At 33.6% G+C, this 23,471-nt stretch overlaps 3 protein-coding genes across 16 annotated transcripts; 1 reads left to right on the top strand and 2 right to left on the bottom strand.

Annotated features, from left to right (window-relative positions):
- Positions 1-5,117: 5,117 nt before the first annotated feature.
- On the bottom strand, positions 5,118-10,699 carry LOC102619666 (pentatricopeptide repeat-containing protein At3g22670, mitochondrial). 14 transcript variants are annotated; one of them, XR_008052054.1, is made up of 7 exons: positions 10,552-10,699; positions 10,172-10,471; positions 8,014-9,896; positions 7,420-7,490; positions 6,139-6,202; positions 5,904-6,003; positions 5,118-5,805 (listed from the first exon to the last, which is right to left on the bottom strand). XR_008052054.1 is itself a non-coding variant. In XM_006492086.4 (2 exons), exon 2 carries the CDS (start codon positions 9,678-9,680, stop codon positions 8,040-8,042), a length of 1,641 nt encoding a protein of 546 aa, XP_006492149.2. In that variant the 5' UTR covers positions 9,681-9,896; positions 10,172-10,519; the 3' UTR covers positions 7,915-8,039. The 14 variants fall into 14 exon arrangements, 1 of the variants encoding a protein (XP_006492149.2); XR_008052056.1 differs by lacking the exon at positions 10,552-10,699 and adding an exon at positions 6,677-6,786 and having other exon boundaries at positions 7,420-7,493; positions 7,919-9,896; positions 10,172-10,519; XR_003062411.2 differs by lacking the exon at positions 10,552-10,699 and adding an exon at positions 6,677-6,786 and having other exon boundaries at positions 7,919-9,896; positions 10,172-10,519.
- A 3,710-nt stretch (positions 10,700-14,409) lies between these two features.
- Positions 14,410-19,292, top strand: LOC102620413 (chaperonin CPN60-2, mitochondrial). The gene is made up of 18 exons (XM_006492087.4): positions 14,410-14,621; positions 14,769-14,793; positions 15,118-15,249; positions 15,498-15,657; positions 15,787-15,962; positions 16,065-16,160; positions 16,399-16,503; positions 16,581-16,667; positions 16,778-16,867; positions 16,980-17,060; positions 17,151-17,219; positions 17,442-17,519; positions 17,672-17,767; positions 17,967-18,066; positions 18,163-18,266; positions 18,504-18,609; positions 18,694-18,772; positions 18,903-19,292. The coding sequence occupies exons 1-18, from the start codon at positions 14,584-14,586 to the stop codon at positions 19,015-19,017; spliced, it is 1,737 nt and encodes a 578-aa protein (XP_006492150.2). The 5' UTR covers positions 14,410-14,583; the 3' UTR covers positions 19,018-19,292.
- Positions 19,293-19,579: 287 nt separating this feature from the next.
- On the bottom strand, positions 19,580-23,471 carry LOC102620689 (PHD finger protein ING1). The gene is made up of 7 exons (XM_006492088.4): positions 23,290-23,471; positions 22,806-22,877; positions 21,960-22,147; positions 21,442-21,505; positions 21,206-21,305; positions 20,037-20,214; positions 19,580-19,944 (listed from the first exon to the last, which is right to left on the bottom strand). The coding sequence occupies exons 1-7, from the start codon at positions 23,315-23,317 to the stop codon at positions 19,834-19,836; spliced, it is 741 nt and encodes a 246-aa protein (XP_006492151.2). The 5' UTR covers positions 23,318-23,471; the 3' UTR covers positions 19,580-19,833.

Here is a 23,471-nt window from a genome sequence, read left to right as displayed (position 1 = left end):
TTACAGCAAAAATTTGAATTTCAGAACAACTGGCATGCCACTTACGATATCCGGATAGCCATTTATGCTCCAGAAGCTTACTGCTCAAAATCCAGATAACCGCTTATCATATCCAGTTAGCCGCTTGCTACAGTAGCTGCTACAGTGAAATATTTTTTGAAATTAAGTTTAACCCCAAAACTTTATAAAACTATATTATGGCCCAAAATGTTATGAACATTTTCAAATAGGTCCAATTTCAGAATTTCTAAATAATGCTTTGTCAATCCTAAAACATTTTGAAATTATGATATGGCCTAAAATACTTTGAAACTGTTCAAATAAGTCCTCCAAAATTTCAAGCAATATTTGTTAATTTCAAAGTTTTCAAAACTCTTTCAATTAAACCATAAACTTGAAAAACAACTAATTTCATAAAATCATTTTTTCATTAAATATAAACTTTTATAATGTGAAAATAATGATTTATTTAAAATGTATAAAAAAATAATTTGAGGTTAAAAGATTAATCATTCTTAATATTATTTGTTATCATCAAAATCAATATTATAGAAACATATATGTTAACACAAGCAAATCTGGTCAAAATGAAGCGGTTCATATTTGACATAGACATATCTTAAATTAGTCAGCACAAAATGGACAGCACAAACCCGACTAAACCAAGCTGCCAAACATGCCATTCACGTCTTTTTATTGAGGGCTCGTTGTCATAGGCCGCTCAAATTTGCCACTAACAGAGGTTAAATTAGCGCACATTGGTTTGCTCAATAAAAGTCCACCCAAAGGCGGGATCTACTTAGCAATGGGTCGCATCATATAATTAGTGAGTCGTGATGCGCTTAGCAGGCGGACAAGCCAATATCACAAGCCAAAGTGAGCAAGCCCAACCCGATTTCTAGAATTCTCTACACATCTCTACAACTTGTATTGTCTAGACAATTACACACTTATGTATATCTAAACCTCTCTAGAACCTAGGAGATATTTAGGCAACTTGCAGCACTTGTCTATAACCATATAGATCTAGAAGCCCCTCTATAAATAGGGGTAGGCACCAACCATTTTACTCAGCACTAAACACCTCACCACACACAACACTGAGCAACTCAAGTATTCTTGTAAACTTTCTTATATTCTCTTTTGCGAAGCAATAAAATTATGTTTAACCATATTGTTCTTTCTTCTCTTTAACCTTTCCGCAATTATCTTGTTTGGCTAGCTTGATAAGTCCAATAAACTTACTTATCAACTTTTGTGCTAGAAGTTGTTTAAGTGTCGGACGGGATGCTGTGCAAAAAACGCATCATGTGACATCGTGCTTACTTGAGTAGGGCTAAATTTGGCCCGGTTTGTAGTTGGGTTATGAAGGGCTATCAGTAATAGACCTACAATTGGGCTAGACCAGGCTGTAACCCAATTTAGTTCAAAAAAATCATTTAAACCCCTTATGTTTTGATTACTTTTATATAATGATAGAGCTTTTATTTTATTTTCATATATATCCCTAATTTAGTTACCCTTACATTTTCATTAATTTTTTATAACAATAGAGTTTTTATTTTATTTTCAAATATGTCCTTAATTTAATTATTTTTTTTCTAATTGAAATTAATGACTTATTTTATAAAATGATTAAATTGTATATTTATTGAATAGATTGAAAACATTAGGGGTCTAAAATGTTTTATTTTTAAAATTTAATTAAAAAATATGTCAATGTAATATAACATTGTCACTAGTATTAAAAGTACAAAAAGAACATATAGCAATAATTATTAACATTTCCATAAAATTTTCTCTGAATTTTGAGATTTTATTTATTAGTTACATTAACTAAGAGGACAAATTAGAAAATAAAATTTGAGTATTTTGACTAGATTTTGATTGAAGAATCATCAACATCTGGTTTTTAAAAAATAGTCAGAGTGCCTGACAAAGAAATAATGGCACCAAATACTTTTTTGTTGGGTTGAGTTTAGTTTATTATTGAAATTTTTTACTAATAATATTTTTATAATTTGAAAGGATAAATAGATTTTAATTATTTAATTTATTTAAATGTGATAATTAAGTAATTTTCAAATATAAAAGTTCTACTTGCAAATTTTAATTGATTATAATTGCATGCATTGATTTGTTCTAGCTTGAAATACTTAATTCATTCATTAATTCTTATATAATTACATGTTATTATAGATTGTAATATCATATTCCATAATTAAAAAATAGTGTTTTTATATTTAAATTATCTTTTATTTTCTACTCTTTTATATAATTATTTTTGTTTAGAGTACGTATTTATAGGGTTTTTCATGTCTCTTTTATTTAATGTACTTCTTTCTACTTATGAATGTTTCTACTCACTTTAAAATATAAACTTTTCATTTAACCCAAGATAATATAAAGTCCTAGGCCCGCCCCTGGGGCTATTGGCAACCTCGAAATTATTGTTTATTCTTGCAAGAACATGACTAACTCAAGCATGTGTAGATTGTGCCCTTGTTTGATTTGAGGTATTGTGAATTAAAGTTATAACTGTTGTGGAAAAAAAAGTTATAATTATAAAATAAAAATTAATGATTATGAACCAACTTGTGCATAATGTGCACTGTGATATTTTCTGTTATGTAGATCAAAATTTGTCAAACATGGCTTGTTGATAGTGGCGGAGCCACTGAGGGGCTTCTAAAGGCAACTGTCCCTGCATGTCCCAAAAATTCTAGAAAGTACGTTATGTTTTTTTTGTTGAAATTTAAATCTGCCCTTGTTGGATTAGTTATTTTATTAATTTAGGTTCAATTTAAAAAAAATCTAATCTATTTATAATTCACTAAAATAAATTCACAAATTAAATTAGGATGCGATAAAGTGCCAAGAAGGCCCCATTATAGAAAATTGAGTCACACAATAAATAGCTTAACAACAAAAGGAGATGAATCCTAAATCTTGAAATGGTTACACACGGTAAAATGAACCATACTAATGGCTGAGCAACAAAAGAGATGAATCCTAAATCATGAAATAGATAACAAAACAAACATGGTTCTTGTAATACAATTTATGTTGGGAAAATTGAAAGACAAAAAAATAAATACAAATTTTATAAATTTAGTAACAAACAAACACTATTTTCCTCCAATTTCTAGCATCCACCTTTGAAAAAAATTAAATTCATCCAATTTATCTCTAATTTCTATTTATTTTGGGTTAAATTGTAATTTTAAGGGGTAAAAAGGTCATTCCGTTAAATTCACTAACGGAAATTAAACAGAAGTGGACGAATGCAACAAAAAGTAAACTTCAGGTGGCGCACTGCAAAAAAAAAAGTGTTTGTATATTTTTGAAAAAGACAAAACAAACAGGTGGACGGTTGTAAATTTCCCTTTATTTTAATCCAGTACGGGTTAAACATATACCGGATTATCCGGGTTCATTCGAGTTCGGGTTAAGTTGCCATCTCTACTTGACTCCAGTAGCATTTTTTTTTCCTTTCATTTTTCTCATCGTCACTCTTTTCATTTGTTTGGTGAAACTAGCATTTTTCTTTTGTTCTTTGATTTTTCTTTTTATTTTATATCTATATTTTCTTTAAGTACTTTTACAAAATGAAAAAAGAATAATAATGATAATAATAAAAAATTATGGAAAAAGATAAAATATTATTATTTTTCCATTTGTGGCTTTTAATTAATTTCTATATTTATTTTTAAAATAAAATTTTTAAATATGAAAAGGAAAAATTTAATCTTTAAAAAAATTAGTCATATAAGCACAAAATAAAAATATTTTAAAATATTAGGAAGCTTACTATAAATATTTGAAATATTTATGTGTGTTTTGAAAAACTTAGAAAGATTTGGATCCCATGAAAGTTAGTCTACCTAGGTTTAACTTTTCTTTTATTAATTAACTGTTAGGAAAATGTGCAAGTATTTTTTTTATCCTTATAGCCTTTAAAATTAACAGAGAAATAACGAGTTTTGAAGGGTGACTTGATATTTTTAATAATAAGGGGCGCAATTGAAGATTGTCACTTCATCAAGGAGATAGACCGAAATTTTCCCTTTTATTTTTGCAGCTAGGATGTACAAATGCATACAGCATGGTTAGGCATCATCTGCCTTTGCGATGGTTTATAAAAGCTGCACAATCTAGAGTCTGGAAAATACCATTTCCGTTTAGATTATTTTTGAGAGTTAGAATTAAATGTAAAATTGGATTGATTTTGCGATTAATTATTTATCGTATGTTTGGCAAGTTCCATTTTAAATTAGATTATGGGATTAAATTTGAACTTAGTACTAAGATTATGAGATTAGCAATCCCAATTGAAATATGGGTTTAGTTAGCATTAACTTTAAAAATAATTATCTATTTAATTAATTATTACTTGAATATTTAATTTAATCTAATTTAACCTAATCTAATTTATATTTGTTTATTATAATTATGATTACATAATAACTAATTTTTATACATTTAATTTTAATTATTATCTTTTAAATTAATATTAATAGTTGTTTTATTATTAAATATTCATAAATAATTCATATTTACATTTAAATGTCAACTTAAATGCTATGTAATTTTATTCAAATATAATTTGATATAACCCAATCCAATATTTTACTAAACATAAGACACAATTATATAATCCAACTAATTTAATTAAATTTAATTCTATTGAATCCTAATAATTAGTTCAATCTAATCCTGCATAACAAGAACAACCTTAGATTGTTCTTTCAAACCAACACAGCCAAAGTGCAACCATTCAATCTTGCACAGTCAAAAAAACAGACGCCCGTCAGAGGGATACCACATGAAAGAAATTATTTTTGAGATAAGTAACATGTGAGGATTCAATTACATAGGTTGGGGATATCCCACGAAAATGTCTTCTTCTTAAAGACATGTCAAAGATCAGCTTGGAAATACATGTCTTCTTCTTCTTCTCGAAAATGCTCGTATTTGAAATAAAAATATAGGTTATCTAGAAAAGAAACATTTGTTTCTATTCATTTTTTTCTCTCCTCTCTTTTACATACAAACATATCATTCTCTTTGTTTCAGACAAATATCAGATGGATATGCTTGAAAAATGAGTAACAAGCTAATAAAAATAACATATATAAATAAACAACCATTGAAATTCAAATACACTATCTATTTTTTATCTTGCTGTCAAACTGTTCTGTTTCGTCAAAATTGACTATTGCCTTCACAAGAGCTGCTAATAGCTAGCTATCCTTAACTTCCATGAAGGATAGAAATTGATTGACACAGAGTACTAACAAAGTAAATATTATACTGAGTAGTTTTTCCCCTCAACCCTCTCACATGCTCTATGTACCTTTTGCTTGCTCTATATTGTACATTCTATTTTTATTCTTACAGTTGGAAGAAACCCACTGTGTCCTCAATAATTTCGAACCGGATCTTCTACTAGGGGAGAAGGTATCTTCAAATCTCAACTCTTGACAACATCTGCAGAAGAAACTGAGTCCTATCCAAGAGGATCATATTCATATTCTTACAAGTCCACCTTCTCAAATGCTCTTCCGTAGGGTTCTTCTGCTTTCTTAATGCCCTCAATCTATCTGTGTTGTTACCATCAGAGGACATCCGCTCTATGCTCAAACTCTAAACAAAACTCAGTCACGTACAGAAATCTCCAATAGGAGATCCATTCTCATCAGCATCTCTTAGATACGAAGCCAACATCAAAGATGTTGAACATCAAGTTCAGACAGAACAAAATAAAGTTAATGCAATCAACATTTGACGAAAATGAAGAGCTTCCTACAGATGACAGGAAAAAATTACAATCATTAGGCTACGGGTAATTTTAAATGCTTCACATGGAAAATATAATAAGCATATTTAGGATAGGAAGATACTTTTTTCGCCCTCCTCTACCACCCTCACCACTCCTTCCAGATTTTGTGCTACCATCAAGACTTGAAGCAGGTGACGCAGTTGTAGCAACACCATCTCTTCCTGCCAAAAACCATGTGAACATGAAACACTTAGCAAACACATGATCCAAATAGAGATACCATTTCTTTTTTTTAAAAAAAAAAAGGCACAGCAAAAGCCTAGGCACCGGGTAAAGAATGTGGAAATGGAAAGTACCACATCAAAGCTCTTCATCAAAATTCTTCAGGTATTGATCTAGTTGTTGTATTTGTGTGTCTACCTGAAACGTGAAGGGTATACACAATTAGCACCGACCAACCAAAGATAGCCAGATAAAGACCACCAAATTCATATGTTTGAGCTTGTATGTGTATGGAGTAATCACATAACATACATCAGACAGAACCCATGGCTGATAATAACATGCTACATCTATGATGAAGTAGTACATTGTCTCATACCTAAAATCGTGGCATATTAACAAATAGTATTGTTTGGCAATTAAACAAAACTGCTCTTGAATTTCCATGCATTTCCACAACCTCATCAGAAAAATAGATGAACAATGATTTTGATAAGTGTAATATTCACCCAGTGAGTGATGTGAATAAAATGCAATTATTCTTTGATTATTCAAAAATCTTATCAGCTGCTGTGCAAAGAGACTACTCAGAGAGTAATCTCCAAATAGTCAAGAGTAATAAGTAATGTGCACCAATCAAATGTCAATGCAAAGAATCCACATCTGACATACCAAATCATAGGCCATAAGTGAAGTATTTGGTGTAATATTCCTAGCCCTAATTTCCCACATAAGATCCTCTATTTCTTGTTCACATCTTTGTTCATTTTCTCTTTGGATTTCTGCCAGTGTAAATACAAAACATCGCCACATTTGAGAATCCCAGACCAAAGGAGAAAAAATTACGTATATAAACATAAGCATAAACACTGGAAAGCAGATATACTTCTTTCTACAAGAATGGCAGACTCTAGATGGCATGGTAGGGCAAGGTGGGTGTTGCTACTTTGACTATTCCAATCTTACTAATCAAGCATGCCTGACCTAGAATCTGTGCAACTCATCACAAGCTTATAAGGGCATTGAGACCAAAGCATGTTATACAGAAGGATATGAAATCGCTGGTGATTCATCTGGTGATATTTTTATGGAGATTATCTTTAGTGTACTTAGCCACTGTCAATTTCTTCTAGCTCTCATCCATAATAGGGTCCCTATAATAGCACTAACTAAAATAATGAGAAAGTTGACGCCAGATCTAAGAATAATAAGATAATAAACTAAAAAGACCTCTAACTTCCAATACCCTAATTTTGCTGCATTCCTTATACTTCCAAGGGTAGGAATTAAAAAAGACAAGATTGTAAAGCTTGTTGGAAAGGCTGTAGTCCAATCATATCGATCACAAGAACAACAATAACAAATACATTCACGCTTCTTAATGCACTAAAATACATTGTTATCAGATAGCAAACCTTGCAAACTTTTATCAATATCTCTCAGCAATGCATACTTTTTCTGAAGAATATTGGCAGCAATTCCAGACCTGCTGCCCAAAAAAAAAAAAGAGCATTAAAGCCAAGAGTTAAACGGAAAATTTATACCTAATGAGGTCTCAATGTCTTTGCCAGCTAGCAAAAAGTCTCAAAACCTTGAACAACTGATTCAAAGGTGAATCATTAGGGCTAATGTTCTTTACTTCTACTAGTGTACACTGAGCAATGTATACTCCAATACAAATGGCTGATCAAATTAAAATCTTTTTAAGATGCACTAGCCTTGTTAATTATCATAAAGATACCTTTTTTGTTTGTGCAAATTATATGATTACTGAAACTACATATAAAACAATACAAAAAAGGCATAAATTTAAAAGAATTACATCTTAAAATTGAATAATCATTGTGTCAAACAGAAGCAGCTTAGATTAGAGTTTCTATCATTAAATAAAACAGATAAAATTAGAGAGCTTACTGGCTTGAAATTCATCGAGAAATGACATTGTATCCAATAACTCTGAAGAACTTAAAGAAACGAATAGCAATCAGAATCAAATTGAACTGTAATACCTCAACAAGAATTCTAAAAATAAACGTTAAAATGTCTTTTGCTCTTTTGCATGTGCCAACAACTTGTCAATTCGTTCCTTTGCATTCCCCAACCTTTTCTTCTCAAGTTTCTCCTCCAACATCTTGTATGTGTTATGATGAGGAACTATTCCCTTTGATACCATTTCTTCAAAAAATGAGCAAGCCAGTTCAAGTTTCCCGCTCTCAATTAGCCCACGCACCAAACTCGCATAAGTACCAGCATCCATACTCACATCATTCTTAAACATGTGAGTTAACAAGAAGTTAAGCACCTTCATCCTCTTCTTACGACAGCACATCTTCAATAACGGTGCATAAGTCTCACAATCGGGCTTGCACAAATCCTCCTCCATCTTTTGAAGCAATTTTAATGCATTCTCCTCCTCTGAACGTGCACAAGCAGAAGAAATCATGGTATTATAAGTCAAAACATTCGGCACTACTCCCTGCTTTTTCATATCCTCAAATATCTCATTAGCATCCTTAACCCTTCCTGCTTTACTCAAAATGAAGATCAATGAACTATAAAACGAAGTATCGGGTAAGCAATCATCACTTTTCATTTTCTCATAAACCTTCAATGCTTCATTTATCTGCTTTGCTTTCCCTAATGCATGCATAACAATGGTATAGGTAATAACACTTGGCTTGCACCCTTTTTCTTGCATCTCTTTCAAAGTATCATCAACTTTGCGAAAATCCTTTTCGCGACAGTAATGCTCAATGAAACAAGTATAAGAAACTACATCCGGGCTAAATCCTTGTTGAAACATCTCTTTCATAGCTTTCTGAGCATCATCTACCTTCCTAGTTTTGCACCATCCATGAATCAAAATATTAAAAATTTGAGAACTCAAAGGTATGCAATCCTTGAACTCAAGAAACACTTTATAAGCATGTTCAACACTGTTCCCTTTTACCAATGTATCCATTAATACACTCAGGGCCCTTGTATCCTTTTCGACACCATATTTTTTCATTCCTCTAAAAGCCTCAACTGCATCATCATACCTACCACCTCTTACCAGCCTCCTCATAATGGTACTCATTGTAGCCAATGAAACATACCCATTATTTAACTCATCCATTTCTTTAACTAATTCCCACATAAGACAAAACTTCTTTGATTTTCCTAATACATCAACCATTGTGTTATACATTTCTGGCGTGTGCATATAACCTGTTTGTGTTTTGGCCCAAGTGAAGAACCCAAAAGCTGGAGTCAAGTCATTGCTAAATCTCCTCAATGTTTGCTCAACCAAGCTGTTTGATACACTCACGCCACACCCCTTTAAAGCTTCAACAACTTTATCAGGTGATTGGTACTGCTTACTGAGTATTTTGCTAATTTTATCAACATCAGTTTCATGGTTTTCACTCAGTACACGGCTGGAAATTCTGCTTTTTTCATTCAGTCTGTGACTCTCAACCCAACCGGCAAGTGAAGGGATGACAAAATCCTCATCTGGGCTTTGGCTGTCAAAGAATTTTATCCAACTCGGTAGCGAAGGTGACTCAGTGCTGCTGGGTGACTCGGCAGTGGTACAAAGAGGATTGCATGATAAGTAACATAAATAATAGATTTTGGCATGCTTTTGTAAATGGGATTGTGACAACAGCTTCAAAATATTGTGTTTTGGTAGCATTTTCAGTGAGTTTTGGACCTTCGCTAGGGGTGCACTTTGGTACAGTTCGGTATTGGAGAAAACCAAAGTTTTCGGTTCGGTTCAATATCACTGAAATAAAACAATAAACCAAACTGGAACTGATGGTTTTGGATCGGTTCAGCAACGGTTCTGCTTAACGGTACAGTAACATATAGAAGTAAGGGTTCTGCAATTAAAAGCTGGGAAATCTCCTCTCTGCAACAACAAATACATATTTTTTTCACTATTTTTATTGAATGCACAGAACACAATTACACACTCAATTATCTATGTAGAAAAACTAAACATAAAAAATTGACAGCATATATTTACATGCATAATTACGTTGCAAAAACAGTTATCGGCAAAAATGAGAGTGTATAAAAACAAAAACAGAAAGAAAAATAATGTTGCGGCGTTGCAGGGTGATTTTAATCTATTAATATAATGCACTCCAGTTAAAATTACGAAATGAAATGAAATCAAAGTACCTGCAAGCTGCAATACGCAGTGAGGGACTCAGAGAGTTCGGCGACCAGTGCCCACAACAGAGTCAACAACCTTGAAGGCGGCGGCAGCGGCAGTGATCACAACAGGGCCAGAAGGAAGCGGCAGCAGCAGTAGACTTGAAGGAAACAGCGATGGCCGCTAGATCGTGAAGCCAGAAAAAGCAATAACAGTTATTTACAGGCAACAGCAAGGCCACAAGGAATCGGCAGCGGCAGCGAAGAAAGGCGGCACGGCAGCGGCAAAGGTTTTGTTATCGACAGCGGCAGCAATTCGATAGATTGCTGCGTAGAAACTATAAATTAGGGTTCAAAGATGTGACATAACTGTATGTCTATATAGTATTTCAAAATTATAAATATACCGTTGGAAATCGGTCGGCTCCGGTCTGAATTTTAAACCAAACATCGAACCGAGTTTTACTTTCGGATTAAATTAAACTGTTTGGTATTTTTAATTAGAATATACCGATCCGAAACAAAAGGCGAATCAAATCGGTTTTTAGGGTTTGGTTCGGTTCTGCCCACCCGTCCTTCGCGTTTTTGTTCGCTCATTTAAAACAAACAAAGCAAAGGGATAACCGAACCAACCCAGGTTTGTACCTAAATCAGTTCAACCCGGTTCATCCAGATCGATGACAATCACATTATTGGGGCTTAAGTGTATTGGTTGTAAAGGTAATCTTGTGTTTAAACATCAACATTTTTTTCCTCAATTTTTGAATTCTAGCATTATTATCCCCGCAAAACTTGTATCTGGTAATTGGTATTGACCTAAAAAAATTGATATTTGTATGTGTTTATTTCGTATTTACATTTATAGTGGTAAAACAATTTAGTGAAATTATCATTCATATATTCTAAATTTGTGATTTAATAAAAAAGAATACAACACTTTAAGGGTGTATTAGTCGTCCACCCTAAATTGACAAAAGTTTTCCGTCAACCACTAAACTATTAAATATCGTTTTAAAGTTAACAGAACTCTAGCGAATTGATGATTTTACCCTTGAAAACTATCATTTATATACCATTAAAATATTTTATTATTACTTATATATCCTTAAATTATCACTTGTATTATATAAAAAGACCATATTACCCTTTTAACATTATCATATTTAAACGGTAACTAACAATTTTGTAGACAACATATACATTTTGACAACTTATGGTGGACGACTGATATACCCTGAAAGTGTTGTAGTAAATTTGATAACGGAGTAAACCAATGGTATACGATTGATAATTTCCCAAAAATTTAATCTCTTTTGAATTCTATTTTCTAGCTATTATAAAATTTTTAGCTCACCTAAGTCCTTTCAAGTAAAAATATCAAACAAATAATAAATAGAAAATGGAGGGATAATAAAATCAATTACACAATACACGAATTTACACAAAAAAAACTCCTATATCGGAAAAAGCTAGGGTCACCAAAAGATGATGAGAGAAAAATTTATTATGTGAAAAATTATTATAAGCACTCTAGCATTTTTCCTTGCACTCAAAACTACAACAACGCATCTAATTCCTGAATAGATCTACCGTTTCTCTCACAGTAAAAACTGTCTACTTATAAAAAATTGATTGTTGTGTTATGCAAACAAGTGAACTCAATATCCTTATGTATAGTGATTGTGATTATTTCTTATAAGAGGAGTATTCATTTTGTTTTAATATTAGTTATACTCATTCTTGAATAAGTCAAGTCCAAACGAGAAACTACTTATTTTTTAAATATAAATTCTATTATAGAAGAAAATATCCTAAGAAATCTTTATTAAAAAATAAGACATATTTTTTAACAATTTCTACATTGATGAGTTTTTCAATTAGGTGACAACATGATTTACTATATATCCACACGACCATGTATTTTTCACCTTCTTTACTCTACCAAAATTACACTCACATGAGAATTACTCCATCATGAATAAAGTATTATCCTCCAACAGTCATAATTTTTTGCATAAAAAATTATCATACTCTATTTTATCTAGAGTACACATATTCGACGCATGTCAATCACCTTAGCACCAAAAATAACCCTAGCGTCACCATTGTTTGATGATGGCGTTCAGCATAATGCCTTATTATGTGTGGATGCCTCGATGGTTAACGGGCAGCAGTTTGGCCTAGAGATGGCAAAACCCCGGGCCGGGTCCGGGTATTGCCATGACCGGACCCTGCCCGGATGCAACCGGTCCGGGTCCGGGTTCGGGCCGGGTTTTAATCCGGGTACCCGGATTTTATATTTTTTAATAATTTATGTGTATATATTTTTTAATATTTTATGTGTATATATTTTTTATTTTTTGGTAATTTTATAAGTTTTAAATTTATTTCAATAAAATTTGACATGAAAATATAAACTTTAAGTGTTTAAAACTTTATATATGTATAATAAATAAGTCAAATAAATATAAAATATTTAAAATAATATATATTTTATAATTTTTTTTAATAAAATCCGGGTTTATCATGTGATGCCCAAGACTGACCCGGCTTCATACCCGGGCCGGGTATTACCCGGCCCGCAACGCCCGGGTACGGTCCAGGTCCGGACCGGGCGGGTATTTTTGCCACCTCTAGTTTGGCCATGTCCAATTAGTTGTTTGTTTTTAGTGTTCAAAGAGAAGAGCTATCTATGAAAGTGTCTAATTCTTTATAACCTTATTTATGTTAATGAATTGGTATTTCTTTTCAAAAAAGAATTAAAAAAGAAAAGTTGCTAGCAAAATTAAGTAAACCATTTGAAAGTTTTAATTTAACTTTTTAATCCCAAAACGAGGGCTAAGGCAGAGGAGGGGTTGCATTTGGTTTATCTATTACGTGCATCGGTGCATGTCAAGTTAGCTCATGGATGATAGATTGTGTGATTTCAGAATTAAACTAATAGCTTTATTTAAAAAAAAATTAATTTTAGTTAACAACAAAGTAAGAAAATTCAATTATGTTCATAAACAATCTCCTCACACCTCGTGACAAGAAGTCAAGCTCAACTTAAACTTTCCGAGAAAAAAATGGATTTACTAAGTTGAGTTATATAATAAAAACGATTGTATGTTATGTCTAATTGTTCTATTTTAATTTTATTCTTAGCTAAAAAGTAATTATATCTTGTTCAATTCAATTCGAAAAATAAGAGTGGAGTTATTTACACAATAAAAATTCTTTTGAACACTCTTATTTCAATAAATTTATTTATTATAAAAATACTTTTGATGTGTATTATTAAGAAATATTTATTATCGGTCTATGTAATATAATTAAGCACTCTAAATACTCATCCAATTATTAATACACTAATTAATCCATTCATTTTTTAAAATCAATTCATTCGCAATTGGGAACAAAAGTTAATGCATAAACATTTAAATCGCTGTGCAATATTTGATTATTCTTCAACTAGCATACAAATGTATTGCTATAATATTAACCCCCCCACAACAAAATGCTTTTCCATGCCTCTATCCTTTTCTTTTTCCTTTTTTATTTTTTGGAAAATTCTCCTCGGTTTTATTAAAATAGATGAATCTATTACACAGAATAGAAAAATTAAAATGACGAACTTAGAATTTGATAGGAGTTAAAAGGCATCTTTAAAAACTTATTACCTGAGTAAAGTATGTGTAAATTTTGGCTTGATTTGTGTTGCAAGTATATGTCTAAATTTCTTGAAAATTTTCTTTTTAGTATTTTAATGAGTATATAACATTAGAATAATTTTTTTAAGTTTGAGAGGTGAGTGTACAACGTAGTTTTTAGAGTGTAAAATAATCATATCCATTAGAAACCAAATAAATATATTGCCAAGTTCATCAACTTTTCAAATAATTACAGTGTTATCAATTCATAGCTGTGATAGATTAAAAAAAGAAAAATAACATATAAAAAATTGATTTGTTTGAATTAATATAAAATTTTTACTTTAGATCTCAAAATCCATTAGAAATCTTGGACATTTTTGTAGAATATTTTTTTTCTGAAGACATTTATTTTTATTTTTTCTGTAAAACAAAAGAAATTGCAAATGAACCCATTTGAAGCTGGTGGGGTCGACTTGATTTTATCCGGGTGATAATTGGATCCGGCAAGCTCATTACACAAACGTAAAACCCTTCAATCACGTCCGTTTGATTTGAAAAATAAATAAGAGATTTTGAAAAAAAAAAATAGAAATTAAAAAAAGCACAAAACCCTAAACCCTAGCGAGAAACTAAAACTAGAAGCTGCTGTTGGATATTGGGTTCTAGAGTCTTCTCTTCTCTTTAAAAGCAAAGCACTATCATCCTTCCTCTCTTCGCTTGCTCTGTGTCGCCTCTCCTTCTATCTCTGCCACTAGACTGTTACTCTCGGCTTCCTCTTCTCTGCAATTTTACGAAACTGCCACTATGTATCGTTTCGCTTCAAGCCTCGCTTCCAAAGCAAGGTAACATACAACAACAACAACAGCATCACTGTGATTACAAGATTTATGCCATTCAGCCCATTCTCTTTAGTGGGTTCTAGTTAGAATCCGTAACGACATTTGATTTGCTTTGAAAGTTCTGATTTTTATTTCTTTTTCGGCTCGCAGGATCGCTAGGAACAGTACCCAGCAGGTAAAATTTTTGATTTTTTGAATTGTTTAAACAGGCTTCGTTTGGGACTGCTTTTGTAAAAAGCCTTTGGGTTTCCAATCTAAGTACCTGAAGTGCTTTTTGAAATAGCACTTCTTAGAAAAGTACTTATCAAATTTCAATTTTTTTTCCGCAAAAGGTTTTCTTTTTGTTTGAAGTGGCTTTTCTCTTTAGTTGGAGGCATTCCCAAATTTGTACTATTGGTTTGTCTTTGGTTGTGTGTGTGTGTATATATGTTTATTTATTTTTAAGTATTCTGCACTGTGACGTTTGTATTGATGTATATATGAAATTTTATGTTATTAGATTGGAAATAGATTGAGTTGGTCCAGAAACTATGCTGCCAAAGACATTAGATTTGGGGTTGAAGCTCGAGCTTTGATGCTGAAGGGTGTTGAAGAGCTCGCCGATGCGGTCAAAGTCACCATGGGACCTAAGGTTCTCTATCTGCAACCACTAGTTTTTTTTCTAGAAGAGGCTGTTATGGGACTTAACTCTTTTGTTCCTAACTATGCATTTATCTAGGACAAAAGAAGAAAGTAAACGTCCATATAGAGACAAAAAGAAAAATCAATAACATCTTTGCTTCTCGCATTATCTGTTTGTATATGTTTCTTCTTCTGTTTTGGAAGTTGAGCGAGTAGGCAGACTAATGATGGTTTATCTTTTGTTTTTCTGTCCCAAAGGGGCGTAATGTGGTCATTGAACAAAGCTGGGGTGCTCCCAAGGTGACAAAAGATGGTGTTACTGTTGCAAAGAGCATTGAATTCAAAGATAAAGTCAAGAACATTGGTGCTAGCCTTGTGAAGCAAGTTGCTAATGCCACCAATGATGTTGCTGGTGATGGTAAGCTTTCAATAACCAGAACTAGTTTTATTTTAAGGCTTTTCCTGTGGCTTACTTGATTAGAGTGTCATTATCTCCATGCGATACTGTATTTTGTTAAGCAGTGTGAACTTTTTAATGTGAACGCAGGAACTACCTGTGCAACAGTTCTTACCCGAGCAATATTTACAGAAGGCTGCAAGTCAGTTGCTGCGGGTATGAACGCAATGGATCTTCGACGTGGTATCACTATGGCAGTTGATGCCGTGGTAACTAACTTGAAAAGCAGAGCCAGAATGATCAGCACATCTGAGGAGATAGCACAGGTGTGCTTATTGGCTTGTTCTTTCAAATCTTAATGCAAGCTGATTACTTTTGCGCTATCAATGCTTTGAGATTCATCTGACATTCTACTATTAATTTGACAGGTGGGGACAATATCAGCAAATGGAGAGAGAGAAATTGGCGAGTTAATTGCAAAGGCCATGGAGAAGGTCGGCAAAGAAGGAGTAATCACCATACAAGTAAGTTAATTTTTATATATTATTCGTTTCCGTAGTTTTTATATATAATCTGTTTCCCTGCTTAAAATTTCTTCCTAGTGCTTGCTAAGAAGTTATTTTTCATTATTTAGGAAAATTTTCAGATGAAAATTTTCAATATTTTCTACTGTGGCAATTTCTTATCCATGCTTACTGGGCTTTTTATTGCTATGACATTTCGATGATGTTTGGTCTTATGCTTTGTGACAAACTATTGCAGGATGGGAAGACATTATATAATGAGTTGGAAGTTGTTGAAGGAATGAAGCTTGACAGGGGTTATATATCTCCTTATTTCATAACCAACCAGAAAAATCAAAAATGTGTAAGCAGTTGCTCCTGTATGACTAATTGTTGAGTAGCTGCTTCTTTTAGTCACAATTTTCCCTGGGTGTTTTTCAGGAATTAGAAGATCCTCTCATTCTTGTCCACGAGAAGAAAATCTCAAATCTAACTGCTGTTGTGAGGGTATTAGAGCTGGCATTGAAGGTATGTGTTTTGTCAGTCTGTCAATATCTCTGGCTATATGCAAATGATAATAGTGAATTTTTTTTGTGACTGGTTCTCAAATTGACCAATTTCTTCTTATCTTTGTTCAGAGACAAAGGCCCTTATTGATTGTTGCTGAAGATGTTGAAAGTGAAGCGCTAGCGACTCTTATTTTGAATAAGCTTCGCGCTGGAATCAAGGTTCATTTATTGCTATTTTTTCATTGCTTTCGTCTTTTAGATACTCAATTTTCTCTTCAATTAAATTTTCAGTCGTTAGTTTCTGATCTTATCTGCATCTTTTACTGCATAGGTATGTGCCATCAAGGCCCCTGGGTTTGGAGAGAACAGGAAGGCCAATATGCAGGATCTGGCTGTTCTCACTGGTGGTGATGTAAGTTAATTCTCCCAAATATGTAAATTTAGTGTCAATGGTATTGTATGTGGCATGACCCTCCAGGGTACATGTTTTTGTGTATTGTAGCTGATAACTGAAGAGCTCGGCATGGACCTTGAGAAAGTGAATCTGGATATGCTCGGCACTTGCAAAAAGGTAAGTTCAAATGCCATTGGTGAGATGTCATGTGCACTCTAGCTTTTTAATATTTTTCCTGTTATTGTGTACATCATATTTCCATTAATGAGTCATCTTGTCAAGTTGTCACACTTGAATATATTTTTGTTTTCTTTTCAAGATTGCAGGTTGGCATAGTGTAATGCTTTTGGCTTGCATTTTTAACACATATGTCTTTAACGTGTAATTTATGTCATGTAGGTTACAATATCGAAGGATGACACTGTCATTCTGGACGGTGCTGGTGATAAGAAGTCCATTGAAGAAAGATGTGAACAGGTATGTGTCGTTTCCAGTTGAATTATATTCTCATTCATTTTTGAACTTATGCTGATACGGAAATAACAAAAATAACTGACACTGATCTTTTGGAATTCAAACTTGATTAATGAGTCTGAAGTCATTTGCTGTGGTTTTTTTTGTTATAACAGATTAGGTCTGCGATTGAGAACAGCACTTCTGATTATGACAAGGAGAAGTTGCAAGAAAGATTGGCAAAGCTTTCTGGTGGTGTTGCTGTGTTGAAGGTCTGCTGTGGTTTTATATAGCCCGTTGCCTACATTCGATATCCCATCAACTTATAATGCAAAAATACAGACTGGGCTTGCCTGGTCTTGCTGAATTCTCTTAAATAGTTGTATAGGTTCCTGGAACCTTTTTGAAAACCTTTTAACATCGTTGAGCTTAGAGTAAGAGTTGACCATAGCGGAAATTTACTTTTTGCAGATTGGAGGAGCTAGTGAAGCTGAAGTTGGTGAGAAGAAAGATAGAGTTACTGATGCTTTGAATGCGACGAAGGCAGCTGTAGAAGAGGGTATTGTGCCAGGTGAGTTTCTGTGTTCTCTTCTTCCTAAGATACTATTAATATTGGTAAAATCTTATCTGTGGACAATCTTTTCATTCTTCACTAATTTGCTTGCAGGTGGTGGTGTTGCCCTTCTATATGCGGCAAAAGAGTTGGAAAAGCTGTCCACTGCTAACTTTGACCAGAAGATTGGTGTTCAGATTATTCAGAATGCTCTAAAGGTTTGTATCCTATCTGCCTTTTCTAGATATGTTATGTGGCCTTGTAATGGCTTTTAAAGTATATGGTCATTGTCATATTAATTTAGCTAATTATATGAACTTGCTCACTTCATCCTACAAAGAAAATCTTAAGTGACTCAGCTGACTGGTTGCATACTCTTCCACTACTGGGAAGTTTATGATTTCCTATTGCAGTGTTGTGATCTAATAAATTAAAAATGTAATTTTCATTTGCAGACACCAGTGCACACAATTGCTGCTAATGCAGGAGTTGAGGGGGCTGTTGTGGTTGGTAAGCTATTGGAGCAGGACAACACTGACCTTGGGTATGATGCCGCCAAAGGTCAGTACTGGAGAATTTTCTTCTCATCTCTCTTCAACCTCTTTCCCCCAATGTACACTCTGACTTGTATCTTTTTATATTCAGGTGAGTATGTTGATATGGTCAAGTCTGGAATTATTGATCCATTGAAAGTAATCAGAACTGCTTTGGTTGATGCTGCAAGGTAAGCATAAGAAGCTAGCTCCTTTTTAGAGTATTATTATTATTTTTATTTTTATTTTTAATCCAATATAATTGTTGCATTATGGAAATGTCTGTGGGTGGTAATTTTGTTATGTTACCTTTTCTTGCAGTGTATCATCTTTAATGACCACAACTGAAGCTATTGTTGTTGAGCTGCCTAAGGAGGAGAAGGAAGCTCCGGGAGGCATGGGTGGCATGGGCGGAATGGGCGGCATGGACTATTGAAATCCCAGTAGAATGCTTAACTGATTGTCCCTTTTTTTTTTTTTTTTTTTCCGGGGGTTCCATAATCAACATACAATCTGAATGTTAGGATTTTGTGGCCAGCTTAATGAGTCTCAATTGTGTCAATCATAAGGCATCCTTGTAATCATAGTGAGAGGTAGGCATTTAGGTCGTTTGGCAATTTAGGATAAAACATTGCTGATTGATCCTTGGATGATTGGTTGGTTTTTAATTGAACTGTATTTTATTTTGAAATAAAATACATCTTCCTTGCATATTTGGGGCTTGAAAATGCAATCTAATATTTATTATCTTATTAGTTCTTATTTTCCCTTTTTGGATTAGATCACAATGTAAATAATTAGGGGAATATGCAAACGTCCAATTTCAATTTGTTTCAAGTGACTTGTTTACGAATACAATTCAATTTTTATTGGTGGGTTATAATAAATAATCCTATAGCATCTTTTAATGTGCAGTTCCAATTGCTTTTATGAAGCCATGTCTAAATCTCAATTGCTCATGCATTGGCATATTTTCACTTTAGGTGGGGAAAAAAAAGGAAAAAAATGAAATTCATATAAATGGGGTGCATCATTTCACCAGCGACATCATAGTAACAAGAAAAGCAGATGAGTCCTAAATCATTAAATAGTTAGCCTGAACAGATTAACATGAATCACACACTAAATAGCTAAGAAACAAAAGAGATGCATCATCCTACATCATGAGTTGGTTAACAAAACAAACATAGTTCCTGTAACACGTTTTATTTTCACATCTAGGATGTACAAATGCATATGGAATAGTCAGGCATCATCTGCCTTTGCGACGGTTTTTCAAAGCTGCACAGTCTGGACAATACCATTTCCCTTTAGGCTGTTCTTTCAAACCAACACAGCCAAAGTGGAACCATTCTATCTTGCACTGTCAAGACAAAAACAGACACTTTCGTCAGATGGATATTACATAAAAGAAGATGTATTAGAGATTACTTATCTGAGGATTCAATCACATACGTTGGGGTTATCGCATGCAACCATCTCTCCATAGCTGACTTGGTTGCAGACACAGTATGTGGGTTCATTTGGATCCACGGGTAAATCTAACTCCATACCAGTAGGATTTGCAACTGGTGTTGCTGCTGCTTCTGTCACTGCCGCTGCTGCAGCGGCTGCTGCTGTTGCCAGGCGTGTTCTGCAGATGTAGGGTTAAAGATCAGCTTGGAAATACATTTCTTCTTCTTCTTCTTCTTCTTCCATGAACAAGCCCATATTTGAAATAAAACATAGGTTATCTAGAAAAGAAACATTTGTTTCTACTTGATATTTCTCCCTTCTCTCATATGGGTACAAACATATCATTCTCTTTGTTTCAGACAAGTATCAGATAGCTATGATCGAACAATAGGTGACAAGCTAATAAAAATAACATATATAAGTAACAACCGTTGAAAGTAGAATAGACCATCTATTTTTCTTGCTGTCAAACTTTTCTGTTTTGTCAAAATTGACTATTATCTTCCCAAGAGCTGCTAATAGGCTAATAGCTATCCTTAGCCTCCATGACGGATAGAAGTTGATTCACACAGAGCCCTAACAAAGTAATATTATACTGAGTAATTTTTCTCCTCAGTCCACTCACATGCTCTGTTTCTAGGTCCCTTTGGCTTACTCTATATCGTATCCATTGTGCTTTCACAGTTAGAAGAAACCCACTCTCTCCTCAATAATTTCGAATCATATCTCAATTAGGGGAGAAAATATCTTCAAATTTCTAACTCTCAATAACATGTGCAGAAGAAAATGAGTCCTATCGAAGTGGATCATATTCAATATTCTTCCAAGTCCAGTTTCTCACATGCTCTTCTGTAGGGTTGTCCAGCTTTCTTAATGATCTCTATTCAATCTTGTTACCATAAGAGAACATGCACTCCATTCTCACATTCTAAATGAAACTCAATTATGTACAGAATCCAATCTCCAATAGGAGATCCATTCTGCTTAGCCAACGCCAAAGCGGTTGAACATCAAATTCAGACAGAACTAAATAAAGTTAATGCAATCAACATTCAAGGAAAAAGAAGAGCTCTAGAGATGACTGGAAAAAATTAAGATCATAAGGCTATGGGTAATTTTAAATACTTCATATGGAAACTATAATAAGCATATGTAGGATAGGAAGATACTTTTTACGCCCTCCTCTACCACCCTCACTGCTCCTTCCGGATTTTGTGCTACCATCGAGACTTGGAGCAGGTGATGCAGTTGTAGCAACACTATCTCTTTCTGCCAAGAACCGTGTGAACACGAAACACTTAGCAAACACATAATCCAGATAGAGATACTATTTACCTAAAAAAAAAAAAGGTCAAAGCATAAACCTATGTACTGAACGGGTAAAAATTGTGGAAATGGAAAGTACCACGTCGAAGCTCTTCATCGAAATTCTTCAGATATTGATCTAGTTGCTGTATGTGGGTATCTACCTGAAACGTGTAGTTCATACACAATTAGCAACAACCAACCAAAGATTGATTCATATGTTTGAGCTTCTATGTGCATGGAATAATCAGATAATGTATATCAAACAGAACTTGTGGCTAATAATAACATGGTACATCTATGACAAAGTAGTATATTGTCTCATACCCATAATCATGGCATATTAACAATAGTATTGTTTGATAATTAAACAAAACCGTTATTGAATTTCCATGCATTTCCACAACCTCATTAGAAAAATAAATGAATAATATTTTTGATGAGTGTAATATTCACCCAGTCAGTAATGTGAATGCAATGCAATTGTTCTTTGATCATTCAAAAATCTCATCAGCTGCTGTGCAAAGAGATTACTTTGAGAGTAAACTCCAAACAGTCTGAGAAATAAGTAATGTGCAGCCATCAAATGTTAATGCAAACAATCCACATATGACATACCAAATCATAAGCCTGAACAGCCAAGGCAACCTTTTCATCTGCAATCCTGATGCTATGCTTTTGCTCATCAAGGGCATCATCGGAGAATCTGATAAGTGAAGTATTTGGAGTAATATTCCCAGCCCTAATTTCCCGCATAAGATCCTCTATTTCTTGTTCACATCTTTGTTCATTTTGTCTTTGGATTTCTGCCAGTGTATGTACAAAAAAACACTGTATTTGAGCATCCCAGACCAAAGGAGGAAAAAATATGTCCATAAACGTAAGCAAAAAGACTTGAAACCTTTTAAACATACTTCTTTCTGCAGGGATGGCAGACTATAAATGGCATGGGAGGGTAGGGTGAGTGTTAGTACTTTGATTGTTCCAATCCTACTAATTAAGCTTGCCTGTCCTAGAATCTGTGAAACTCATCACACAAGTTTATAAGGGCATTGAGACCGCAGCTGTTACACAGAAGGATATAAAATCACTAGTGATTCATCTGGAGATGTTTTTGTGGAGATCACTTCAAGTTTACTTACATTAAACTAGTGGCTACTGTCAATTTCTTCTAGCTCTTGGTCACAATAGGATCCCTATAATAGCTACATCACTACCTAAGCCAATGACAAAGTTGACACCAGATCTAAGAATGATAAGATAATAAACTAAGAAAACCTCTAACTTCCAATACCCTAATTCTGCTCCATTCCTTCTCCTTCCAGAGGGCAGGAATTAAAAGAGACAAGATTGCAAAGGTTGTTGGAAAGCCTGAAGTCAGATTATATTGATCACAAAAACAACAATATCAAATACGTCCATGCTTCTTAATGCACTAGAATAGATAGTTATCAGAAAGCAAACCTTGTAAACTTTTATCAAGATCTCTTAGCAACGCATACTTTTTTTGAAGAATATTTGGCAATGATTCCAGATCTACAAAAAAAAAGCATCAAGCCAAGAGTTAAACGGAAAGTTTATATGTAATGTGGTCTCAATGTCTACGCCAGCTAGCACAAAGTCTGAAAAACTTGAACAACTAATTCAAAGGTGAATCATTAGGGCTGATGTTCTTTACTTCTACTACTGTACACTGAGCAATATATACTTCAATACATATAGCTGATCAAATTAAAACCTTGTCACTAGCCTTTTTAATTATCATAAAGATACCCCTTTTCTTTGTGCAAACTATATGATTGCTGAAGAATACATAGAAAAAAAAAGCGAAAAAGGCCTAAATTTCAAACAATTTCATCTTAAAATTGGATAATGATTGTGTCATACAGAAGCATCTTAAATTAGGGTTTCTATCATTAAATAAAACAGATAAAATTAGAGAGCTTACTGGCTTGAAACTCATCGAGAAATGACATGTTCGGTGAATAATTTAGGGGATTTCAGGATTCACTGCAGCTGATTTCGTTTAATTTCTGTGTAACTTTTCGGATTCTTCCCGCCAGAGATTCAACGAACTTTCGAGCCCTAGAATCGGGTTTCTGGTTATCAAATTGACATTTATGTCCTTCA

The sequence above is a fragment of the Citrus sinensis genome, chromosome 9, assembly GCF_022201045.2.
Source record: "Citrus sinensis cultivar Valencia sweet orange chromosome 9, DVS_A1.0, whole genome shotgun sequence".
Taxonomy (NCBI): domain Eukaryota; kingdom Viridiplantae; phylum Streptophyta; class Magnoliopsida; order Sapindales; family Rutaceae; genus Citrus; species Citrus sinensis.
Note: the sequence above shows the minus strand (reverse complement) of the source record. Positions and strands in the feature narration are given on the sequence as shown.